The 12,500-nt window shown below is 44.3% G+C and overlaps 1 protein-coding gene across 1 annotated transcript in view; it reads left to right on the top strand.

The window, feature by feature from the left end:
• Positions 1–12,500, top strand: part of LOC119160032 (cytochrome P450 3A41) — a 59,607-nt gene that overhangs the window by 41,344 nt on the left and 5,763 nt on the right. Inside the window, exons 11-12 of the mRNA XM_075889647.1 lie at positions 1,643–1,731; positions 2,320–2,457. Coding sequence (XP_075745762.1) covers positions 1,643–1,731; positions 2,320–2,457 — 227 coding nt within the window. The remainder of the gene's footprint in view (positions 1–1,642; positions 1,732–2,319; positions 2,458–12,500) is intronic.

Below are 12,500 nucleotides of genomic sequence, written 5' to 3'. Positions count from 1 at the left end.
ATTTAGACCACCTGGGGTTCTTTAACGTGCACCCAAATCTGAGCACACGGGCCTACAACATTTCCGCCTCCATCGGAAATGCAGCCGCCGCAGCCGGGATTCAAACCCACGCCCTTCGGGTCAGCAGCCGACTGAGTTTCTTGATGGTTCCTGATGTTTTATATGGTACGGAATGAGATTTATGGGTTAGGTTGCTTGCTGTCGAGGTCTCATTTTTTTAAAACGAACAAAGCCAATGACATATTGTATAAGACAGGGCATGCATATCTCCGAAAATTAAAGAGGTTCAGAATTAAGTCGGGCATACCGATGCGTGCGTTCCACTTTTGGAAATAGATTTTTGCCATTGTTACATTTCGTGTGTTTTTGTTGCGTTGTTTACGATTATCATATCTGTGCCTGTCGATGACTCTAAGGTGGATGTAATTACGTGATGTAATCATGGAGCAGAAACATGGAGGCTTGCGAAGAGTGGTCAGCTTGAGTTGAGGACGACGCAGCGAGTGATGAACGGAAAATGACAGGGGGGACTTTAAGTGATAACAAGAGAGCAGAGTAGGTCAGGGAACAATCAGGGGTTAAGAATATCATAGTTGAAATCAAGAAAAAAGAGACATGCACTGGGTACGCATCGCGTAGGCAGGATAACCGCTGATCATTTAGGGTAACTGACTGGATTCTCATAGAATGTACACGGGTAAATGGGAGACAAAGTTAGGTTGGCAGATGAGATTAGGAAGTTTGCGGGTATGAAGTGGCAGCAGCAAGCAAAGGACCAAGTGGGCTGGTGGAACTTGGGAGAGACCTTTATTCTACAGAGGGCGTAGTCAATCTGATGACGATAATGATGGTTATAATGAATTACTTGTCACATGCTGAGCTCGAGAGTAACCATTGCCGTGCTTGTTTGAGCGCGGGGAAACTGCAGTGTCTTCCCAGTTTTGTTGGTTAAGAAAAGCAGACTTCTTTTCCCACTTTATAACTCAGTGCCCTCATTGTATTGTAAATACCAGAATCCTTCATTATGTATGAGTGAACATAACCAATGAATCAGTCAATCATTATCCATTATTATCACCATTTTTCACATTAGGTTGAAAAGGGTAAACTGGAGAAAATCAGAAAGTTTCTCTGTATGACAAAGCGCTAGTCCGTCAGAATGACAGTGAAATTCGTTTCAGTACAATGTTAAAGAGTATGTTACGTAATATAGTACGAGCGATGGTGTAACACTGCTCGCATTTCAATAGCAGGTGATATGACGTAGTAACATATGAACCTATGCACTCAAACCTCATAATGAAGGGGCACCTCATAAAATGCCTTCGCTATATGCGAAAATGTTTCATAGGCTTGTATTTATTACACTGCTTCAGTGTAAAACTACTTTTGAAATCACTTCGCTATATGCAAAAATTCTTTTTAGGCTTATGTTCATTACATTGATTCAGTGTAAAACTGCTTCTCATTTACTTCATTGTAACCGATGGTTCGCATCAAACATAATTTCTATGTTGAGCTTTCACATAAGAGTGCCAAGTTAAACACAAATGGGAAGTGGAGGAACTGTACATATCATCACTGTTTCCACCATGCTGACTCTTAAAATACGTGAAATAATTAGCCTCTCTTTTGCTTGCAGGGTGAACTCACATATGATTCTCTGCAAGAAATGCAGTATCTCGATGCTTGCGTGAAGGAGGCGACGAGGCTTTGCACTCCTGATTCATTGTAAGAGCCTGGGCACTCTCACCAGTGCCAGTCCAGTATTGTACGATACGCAGGATTGATTCTCATTAATCGATGCACCATTCCTGCAGCCAGTCATGACAAGCTAGTTCTATTCGGGAGATATCATGGCCTAGTCTTTTAGAAACTAGTTCAACAAGCTGTTTTTGCAAAACCTGACGCATTTTTCGGAGCGCGCTAATGACTAAATGCTAGAGCTTTGCACACGTGTGAGACGGCCATGATGTCGGTCTTTACTGCTGCTGCCGAAGTTTTGTGAGTAGTTTACTAACCTACACAATGAAACGACAATACCGAACTAAGTATGCATTATAACCTCAAAAAACGTAGACAATGAGGTACAAAACCGACTTAATGATGAGAATGACGTGTTTCAACGATACGGCTGATTCACTTTCATGGATCGAAATTGTCAGTCTTCGTGAAAGTGTCTTTAAAACGGTGCTTATTTATGCAATAAAATGAAGTTTCACGGTGACTGGTTGGCTTGCTGATCAAATGCTTCATAATGATGGTTATGTTCAAAGTGATTTGTTTACCTATCTTCACATACTGATTATGACATTGCAGGAGTTTGAGAGTCTGTACAGAGAAAACTACAGTGGCTGGTATTCACTTCAAGCCAGGCATGTGCATCGACATTCCTTTGGCCGCAATGCACGTTGATCCGGAATATTTTCCAGAGCCTGACAAGTTCAACCCAGACAGGTGCGTTGTAATTGTGACAAAAAAAACATGTCTGATCATAGGAGTTGGTATAACACGAAAGTAAAAGATCTCCTTAGAAAAGTTGTGGAGAGCTTAAAGTATATTGATACAAGAAAGCTTGTACAATGCATCTGGTGCTGTTTTACAGATAAATTTGAGCACTATTTTTCGTGAATGCATACATGTTGATGCTTGGCGATACATCTCGCTTCCGATGACTAATACCCATGATTAATGATTGGTTAATGATTAAACATGCCCTTGTGGTCACGGATGCCTAAGGTATCGCTCTAGTAGTTAATGGTGACAGCGAAACCGAAGAAAGCGGTGTGGCAGCCAGAAGTGTGCCCCGAAATTCGGCCAAGGTCGATATATATATATATATATATATATATATATATATATATATATATATATATATATATATATATATATATATATATGTGACGCTTCACAGGTGAATGTGGGGAAAGAAGATGAGGAAGACGAAGGGTCAGAATAAACTGGTGTTCTGACTGACGCCATGTCTCATCCGTTACACGAAGTCGACAGGATCTACCGCTGAAACATCATGAGCCCACCAAAGAAGATGATCAGCCTGCCAAAATACACCGGAGCTGAAGACGACGTCCCTGTTGACAAGTTGTTGCACCTGTTTGAAACGAAGGCGAGCAACGTCAGCTGGTCCGAACGAGATCGCATCGACTGCATCAGCGAGTACCTGGAAGGTGAGGCATTCCGCTGGTACCTCACCGAGATTTTATACGCAGAAGGTACGTGGTAAGGCATCAAAACAAGCATTATATCGCGATTTTCTGCACCTGTTAGCGACCCTTTCCGCCAATTCATACACTGCAGGCTCAAAAGAGAACAGCGCATCAGGCACTACTACGAAGAGGAGACACACCTTAGTAGCCTCGCAGACTTAAAAGACGTTAACATATTATCAGGATTGACTGATGGTGTACCTGAAGAGATCGAAAGGTGCCTCGCTGGATTGACGCTCACCGCCCCAGCCAAGTGGCTTGCTGCTGCGCTTGAAGCGGAAGACTCTGTCCACAGAGATGCTTCCCAACACTCGTCAAAACGGCAGCTCATGCGTCGAGAGCCTCATTCTACGCGACCATGGCTCCCTACAAGATGCGCACCCCTCACAGTGAGTGCCGACATTGTGCATCTGCTGGTTAGCCGAATCAGTTTCACTGGCACAATCAGTGCTCTCGTCGTGAAATGGTGTCTGCTCTAACTGACAACCAGGGAAACGAAGAGGGCGGCCCAAAGGCTCATTAATACGTTTTGGTGCACTTGTGAACGGACACATGGTGAACGCAACTCTGGATACAGGAGTGACTATTACCTGTATCAATGAAGTTGTGTTAAAGAAACTCAAGCTGCAGTTGCTCAAGGATTCATGCATTAGTGTCCAACAAGTCACCTCAACCACAAAAACTTTGGGCTGCGTACGCATACAGTTGGAAATAGGGAAGTTAAAGCGGGCAGTCCAAGCACACAATCTACCAGGCATGAAGACTGAATTCTTGCTAGGCCTGGACAACGCCGCCTTTTTCAACTTATCACTGGACTTAAACACAATGACTTTGTTTCAAGACAACAAAGCTTTGCAGAATTCCTTTCAAACACAAAAGTGTGTCTTCAGCGCCGATACAATCCCTCTCCAAGCCGTTGATGTCACGCACCTTCCACCATCGCAACAAGCTGCTTTGAGAGAGGTGCTTCACAATTACGAAGACATTTTCTCAAAGTCTCAGATGGACTTCGGATGTATCGCGGAGGAACGACACTGCATTGCCCTCAGCAACAACGTGCCTATCCACAGACCACCGTATCGATGCTCCATGGCAGACAAAGAGGAAATTGTCAAGCAAGTGGACTTACTTCTGATGCAAGGTGTAGTGCGTCCATCTTTTTCCCCATACGCGGCTGCAGTCATTCTTGCAGAGAAAAAAGGTGAAGGACGCACACGTTTATGCATTGATTATCGAAAGCTTAACTCTGTCACTGTGCCTGACTACCAACCTATTCCGCGTATAGACGATGTTCTAGACTACCTGGGAAAATCGAAATATTTTTCGACATTGGATATCACATCAGGCTATTGGCATGTCAAAATGAACCCAGAGGACATCCCAAAAACAGCTTTTGTTACGCCGAATGGCCATTATGAGTGGCTTGTTATGCCTTTCGGTTTGAGAAATGCTCCTTCTACATTCGAAAGAGCTGTGAAATCAGTTATCAGAAAACATAACTTAAAGAATGACGTTAATTATTTTGATGATATCGTAGTCTTCTCCGACACATTTACTGAGCAACTACAGCACCTCCAAGCTCTATTGCACGCCCCAAAAATTGAGAATATAAAACTTAAATTGAAGAAATGCCATTTTGTCCAAGATTCTATTGAATATCTGGGTCACAGAGTGTCGCACGGTACAGTGTCGCCTATACGAAGAAACATCGAAGCTGTATTGCGATTCCCAAGACCGAAATCCCCGAAAGAGCTTCAGCGTTTTTTAGGCACCACCAACGTTTACCGCCAGTTTATACCGCACTTCAGTGACATAGTTTTCCCACTTACGAAGCTGTTGAAGAAGGACACACCATGGGAATGGGATTCTTCATGTGAACAAGCCCTTGAGAACATGAAATACTCTCTCACCAAAGAACCCATTTTACGAATTTTTTCTTGCGAGAAACCATCCATTCTTTATTGCGACGCATCTAACGTAGGCATAGGTGCAGTTCTGAAGCAAAGAGATCATGATGGTAAAGAACACCCCGTTGCCTATCACTCGCGTAAGCTACTCGCGCACGAATTAAATTATGCCATTGCAGAGCTCGAATGCCTCTCTATAATTGACGCTGTTGACAAGTGGCACTGCTACCTACATGGACGACCATTCACTGTTGTCACCGATCATGCTGCTTTACAATGGCTCAGAAACATAAAAAACCCACATGGCCGGCTCTTTCGATGGTCTTTGAAGCTGTCGATGTATGACGTTAACATTCGACATCAAAAAGGCAGCGAAAACATCAAGGCGGACGCATTTTCGCGAAGCCCTATGGTTCAACTCCTTTCATTACCATAACTTCAAACTTACCAGGATGACCACCCTCGCCTCAAGTACACAACGGAAAACGGGGTCACTATCGTGACACGTAAAGGAATTCGCAAAGTGTACGTCCCTGTCAAGCTTCGACTGGGCCTTCTGCAGAAAGCACACTGTCAGTTCGGACACATTGGAGTAAAGAAAACTCTGGGCTTGTTGTCATCATCCTACTATTGGCCGGAAATCATCACAGACGTTTCATCCTACGTTCGCCACTGTGACATATGTCAGCGTTGCAAGAAGCCGAAAACCAAGAGATTCGGATCTCTCGAGTCACTACCACCTGCAGAACAACCCTTTGATCTTTTAGCAATGGACACTATAGGTGGCTTTTCAGGATATGGCTCGACAAAGAAGTTTATTCACTTGGCGATCGACCACGCTACGCGGTATGTCTGGGCGTTTTCCCACAAGAACGAAACTTGTGACGCATACATTTTGTGCATCACCGCCATCTTTGCAGCAGGAAAACCCAAGAAGTTCCTATCTGATCGTGGACCAGCTTTCACAGCTGGAAAATTCAAGCAGTTTCTAAAACGCAATGGTGTCCACCAATCGTTCACATCCTCCCAACACCCTCAATGTAATTGCATGAACGAACGTACAAATCAGACTATTTATTTATTTTTATTTATTCTTTATTAGAATACCCTCAGGGCCCGTAGGGCATTACAGATAGGGTGGGTACAACATTTTATAACACACAAAGGAATAAAGACAAGAAAAAAAGACAAAGAAAAGAAACAAGTGTCAGATGCGCAAATCACGAAGGCAACATAAATCAACTGAAAATGTATAAGTAAGAATTCAAGCACATACAAGACAAAAATAGATAATGGAAACTGCGTATAGTTACAAACATTGCTGAGAAATTGCAGTCTTGAATAACAAAGGGTCTGTTATTGTTGCAACGGAAGAGGGAAGGTGGTTCCAATCGGCGGCTGTTTTCGGTAAGAAGGCTGCTGAAAAGAATTTGGTGCGGCAAGACGGAATGGCAACCTTATGCTGGTGATCAATGCGCGATGAGTGGTATGACGGTTGTGAAATGAGGTCTCGCTTTATTGATGGATTGTGAAAAAATATCTTATGAAAAAAATGCAGTCGAACCAGTTTCCTCCGGACAGTTAAATTGGGCAGGTCAAGGTTAGATTTCATTTCTGATATGCTAGCAGTACGGGAATAATTAGAACAAATGAACCGAGCTGAGCGGTTCTGAACAGATTCTAACGCGTTGATTAAATTTTGCTGCACGGGATCCCATATAGCGGACGCGTACTCAAGCTTTGGGCGAATTAATGATCGGTATAGTAGAATTTTGAGGGACAGCGGAGTGCGAGAAAAGTTGCGGCGTAAGTATCCTAGCGTTCGGTTAGCGTTATTACAGATGTAGGTAACATGCGTGTGCCAAGATAGATTGTTGGTAATGTAAACGCCGAGGTACTTATATGAAGAGACATGCTGGAGGGGAACTGCGTTAATTCTGTAGGTACAGGGGGGAGAAATAGATCGCCGGGTTATTGACATGCATTTAGATTTGTTAGAGTTGAGAGTCATAAGCCATTTATTGCACCAGGTTGAGACAGTGTCAAGGTCTGACTGTAGAAATTGGTTATCTGATTCATTGTTTATTTCGCGGTAAATTACACAATCGTCTGCAAATAGCCTTATAGTGGAGTTAATGCTGTCGGGGAGATCATTAATATATATAAGGAAAAGTAAAGGGCCCAATACGGAACCTTGGGGTACGCTGGATGTTACTTTAGAAAGTGGTGAGTTATAGTCATTAGTTGTTACAAACTGAGTGCGATTAGTCAGAAAGCATTCAATCCATTTAAGAATGTTCGTGTCAATGTTTAAGGAACTAATTTTCAGGAGGAGTAATTGGTGAGGTACTTTATCGAAAGCTTTTTGAAAGTCAAGAAAAATGCAATGCACAAGTGAGCCGTGATCTAAAGCCGATGCTATGTCATTAGTAAAATAAAGAAGTTGGGTTTCACATGAGTAACTTTTTCGGAATCCGTGCTGGTAGGGAGTAAAAAAAGAGTTTGATTCTATGAATGAGACAAGGTTGTAGTAAATTATATGTTCTAACATTTTACAAGGAACACTGATTAGGGAATTTGGTCTGTAATTGAGAGGAGACTGTGTGTTACCAGACTTGTGCAGAGGGACCACCTTCCCCGCTTTCCAGTCAAGCGGCAAAGTGGAGGTCTGAATAGATTGCGAAAAGATTAGGGACAAGTAAATTGATGAATACAATGCAGTGTTTTTTAGAAACTTTGAGTTGATTTCATCTACGCCACAAGAAGAGGATAACTTAAGCTTGTGAATTAAATTTTGCACTCCAACGGCATCAACGGTAACAAGATACATAGGTAAAAAATCAGGCATTTGTGGCAACGCAAAAGCAGAACAACTTGAAAAAGAAGTAACAAAAAATCATTTAATGCAATGCAACACTCTTCACAGCGAACTGGCTGCCCGTCTGAGTTCGTAAGCGAAATGTTTTTTCTTTTTCCTAGGTTTAACAGTTTTCCAAAACTTAGAAGGGTTGGTTACAAGAATTGAGGGAAGGGTATTATTAAGAAAAACGCGCTTGGCTTCCTTGATAGCTGCTCTGTATTCCGAAAGGACAGATTTGTACACGTGCCAACGGGCGAACGAATTAGTCTGCTTTGCCTGACGGAACAATCGTTACTTTTTATTCCGCAATTTTTTTATGTCAGTTGAGAACCAAGGGGGGCGTTGGCGACCCTTGATAACGTATGTGGAAATGTATCGCGTGATTAAAGATTCAACTTTCATTTTGAACAAGTTCCAGTTTTGTTGAACACTGCGATCAAAGAAGCCATTAGCAAAGCTCTCAAAATTCGATTCGAGTTCACTGTTGATTGAGTCATAATCGCCGCGTGAGTAGTCTCTTATTGTTTTCCGATTGTTTGACCGACGCCTTAAAGAACCTGTTAGATTGAAGTGCACGAAACAATGGTCACTTATGCCTGGGATATATGAAATAGAATGGACAAGGTCTGTAACCCGGCTAAAGTGCAAAATGAATGAGCAGCCACAGAAGTCTTGGGTCAAACATCTTTCGGACGTTGTCGATGAATACAACAGAACCCCACATGAAGTAACACGATATCCACCATCGTACCTAATGTATGGAATTCCTTCATACGACACAATTTTAGACGCACCAATGGAGAGTGTGCAAGAAGCAAGGAAAAGTGCGATCAAGAACACGCTTGCCTATCATGAGAAGAACAAGATAATCTACGACAAAAAATTCCTACCACAAGATCTCCAACCTGGTGAATTGGTCCTCTACAAAACACCTTGGCACCCGAACAAAGGGAAGCTCAGTTCAGTCATGGAAGGACCTTACACAATTCTTCGCAGAGTCTCTCCTGTGAACTATGAGATCGACTGATGCGCAGCTCCGTTAAGCAGAACTACTGATATTGTGCACGTCAACAGACTGTGTCGCTACTATTGTCCCAATAAGTTGACGCTCTCTCGGGGGGAGGGGGAAACGTATGACGCTTCACAGGTGAATATGGGGAAGGAAGATGAGGAAGACGAAGGGTCAGAATAAACTGGTGTTCTGACTGACGCCATGTCTCATCTGTTACATATATATATATATATGAGCAAAACCTCCGCGGCAAGGGGAATCCGTCTTCTGCACGACAAAGCTCATTCCTCAGGAGCCACACTTTCTAAACTTGGCATTATATGTATCGTGCGAATATGACCTCGAATGAAAAGCAAAGCCGACCTGAGTGAAATGAAGTCGACAGATATCACGTGACCACGAGAGCTCGAGAACTGCATGTTCACTTGATCATGAACGAGTTGGCACGAATAGGAAAAATTCTAGTGGCGTCCTCTTAAGCATGAGTCGAGGCGCGTCAGCAGGTCGTTCACTTTGTCTTTGCGACGTTCGCATAATTGACAAAAAAAACAACAACTAAAGTTTCTTAGAATGTGGAGTCCCTGGCAGGTGGCATCACCGGGTCGTTTTAGTTATAGCTCCTGAACGCTTAGCGAAGCATAGGAAACACTCACTTTTTTTTGTTCAGAGTATGGCATTGTCAGCGCACTGTAATAAACGCTTCGTCATTAGAAATACATATCTGCATCATTTTTAAATAAAAATGCATACTGCCTAACGCTTATTCAAGCCATGGCGTCTTGATGTTCGCGTCGTGCAGGACGTGCGTTCAGGATCAGATTTGTCACGCGCAATACGTGTATCGCTCACGGCATCTGGTCCTCAAGATTGGGATGCGCTTAAAACACAGTGGCACCTGCACTGCGCAGTAGAGGGGCGTTCGCTTCGTCGACGCGTTCCTGGGGAGCTTGTTGACACTGCAGTGAAGTTACGTATTGCTTTGCGCGCCGAAACGCCTTCTCCTCTGATGCGAGCTTGACAGTGTGAACTGCGTGAACGCTTTCAGCGCTTGACTGCTGCTTCGTCCCTGGCGGCAGCAGCATGGCGCTGTAGACACAACCCATGTGCACATCCCGAGGTGCTGCGCTACGCGAGACATTAGTTTTTTGGGCAATCACCGCCATCTGTCTCTATGACAGCACAAATACCACCTGCGCAGCCACTTCCTATGCGTGATCGATCTGTTTTCTTAGCGCATTTTGAAGCAATGTCGTGTTCGGCCACGCGGACTAACTGTGATGAAACACCGCCAATGCTTAGAAGTTTGCCCCGTATTTATCCAGAAGCTGCGGATTGCCTGCACATCCCTCCGTCGGCTGAAGAGGTAAAGGCGGTGCTGAAATATATGAAACGTGGAACGTCCTCTGGGCCAGATGGTTTGCCTGTTGAGTTTTACTTGGCATTTTGAAATGAGATTGGTGCCGCCTTTTACCGCGGTTATCCAGCGACGTTACGAGAATGGTGTCTTTCCATCGAGTTTTAGAGATGGACCCAGGAAATGCTTCCTCTCTTAATCCTGAAGATTGGAGACCTATGATGCTCCCTGACGTTGACTATAAGATATTCGCGGCGGTAGTCGTTTCTACGCTTGTTGAACGCCCTGGTAGGTCATCACCAGACTTCATCAGTGCTTGGACGACAAATAAACAGCTTCTCATTTACCACACGTGATATCATTGCCTATACTTTGTCGTGATCTGCGCGTGGTATCCTTGTGTCTTTTGACCAGAAAGAAGCGTTTGACTGACTAGAGCACATGTATATCTTTAATGTGCTCACAGCCTTCGGCTTTCCTCATTCGTTTGTGGAAATGATTAGAAATACCTACACTGGTCTGAAAAGCAAACTAGTTCTGGATGGCTGGGAAAGTTCTGCCTTTTACATAACACGTGGGGTCCATCAGGGATGCCTATTGTCTCCTGTGCTATTTGTGCTCAGCCTTGAGCCATACTTGCGTGCTCTTGACGCGGGTTCTCGCATCCGGGGTCTTGCGCTTCCTGGTAGCGGTGTCGTGAAAGTCACAGCTTTCGCTGACGATATAGCCTTGTACCTTTCAGATGAAGATAGCCTTTCACGGAGTCTGTATGTATTTTCCCAGTATGGCGACATTTCAGGTGCAGCGTTTAACTTCACCAAATCTCGGTATTTCTTCATTGGCTCTCCAAACTCGAGGCTTAGCGCCAGTTTTCCTTTTCATCCGGCCGCGTCCCTTCGCATTTTAGGTATATTATACAACCACTACGGCATTTGCGAATCAGTTAGGTTAAATGCTCTCAAAGAAGTAAGACTGAATTCAAGATGCATGGGATTTTGACTTTCCGCTTCTTGAGCAGAGGTACCTTGCGCAGACTGTATTTTTCGGTCGCATTCGGTACCTTTCTCACGTCGTGCAACCATCTATACGCATAGTGTGATCACTTCAGTCTTCTTTGTGTTCCTTTTTTTGGTCAGGCGGCGCTGAGTTGGTCTCTCGTGCGGCACTGGGACAGCAGCGTTGTCAGGGAGGCTTTGCTTTCCCTTCAGTGTCCATACGATGTCGGCTGCTGGCACTGCGTTTCTTTTTGCGCCTAGTGTAAGGGGAGGAATCTCCAGCACGAACGCTTGCATATTACTTTCTGGGTACTGACCTTCGGCATTTGATGCCTAATGTGCACCTTAACAGGGGCCGCAGTCAATAACACTTTCTGCGTTTTATGCAACCACTGTTGCATTTTTTCGCCGTGTTCAGTCAACCTGTGCTGGCATAGATGTGTTGAACAACCACATAGTTGAGACAACTGCTGCTTTGTTGCTTCCGTTGGTCCCCTCAGCCCGCCGTGCTCACTCTAGACGGGTGTCTTGGAGCACGTTAACGGCTTCTTTTCTGCCTGGACACCTCCGGGATGGCGTCTGGGATGGGGTGTGCTTCCCGCTCTCGACCACCTCGAAAGGTGGAGAATGGTCTAGTCTGCAACATGTCTGAACTTCTCCCTTCGGGAAACAAATCAGCATTTTCTGAGGCATTGTGTCATTGCTCGCATTTTTTTGTTTTTTTTTTGTTTTGGAGAGCCGTACATGCTGGATTTCGCTGCCTCAGAGTAAATCGCTTTGTTTATTCTGGGTGTTGTTCGTGAGGCCGCTTCGCTTGTCTTCTCATTGTTGCCGGCTCTTTTTGCCTCAGGCGCAACCGCTGCGAGGCGGTTGCAGCGGGCCACCGCCGCCTCCCGCTCTACCCGATCCTATAGAGTGATTGTACTCGGAGCTGCTGTCTGTTTTATCGGAGGAGCTCTTCTTCCACGGTAAAGAAAAATTTCTTCGGCACTGGTCTTGCCCTTCTGTGTGGGTCTGTGACAGACGAGTGCAACTTGTCCTTCGACCAGCCTGGTATTGGTAGGCTGATGTGTCAATGCGCCGGCAGAAATTACATGCCAACATGTAAATGTGCAAAATGTACATATTGCTGTTCTATTTGTGCCTCT

Source organism: Rhipicephalus microplus, chromosome 3 (assembly GCF_043290135.1).
Source record: "Rhipicephalus microplus isolate Deutch F79 chromosome 3, USDA_Rmic, whole genome shotgun sequence".
Taxonomy (NCBI): domain Eukaryota; kingdom Metazoa; phylum Arthropoda; class Arachnida; order Ixodida; family Ixodidae; genus Rhipicephalus; species Rhipicephalus microplus.
This window is presented reverse-complemented; position numbering and strand designations above follow the sequence as displayed.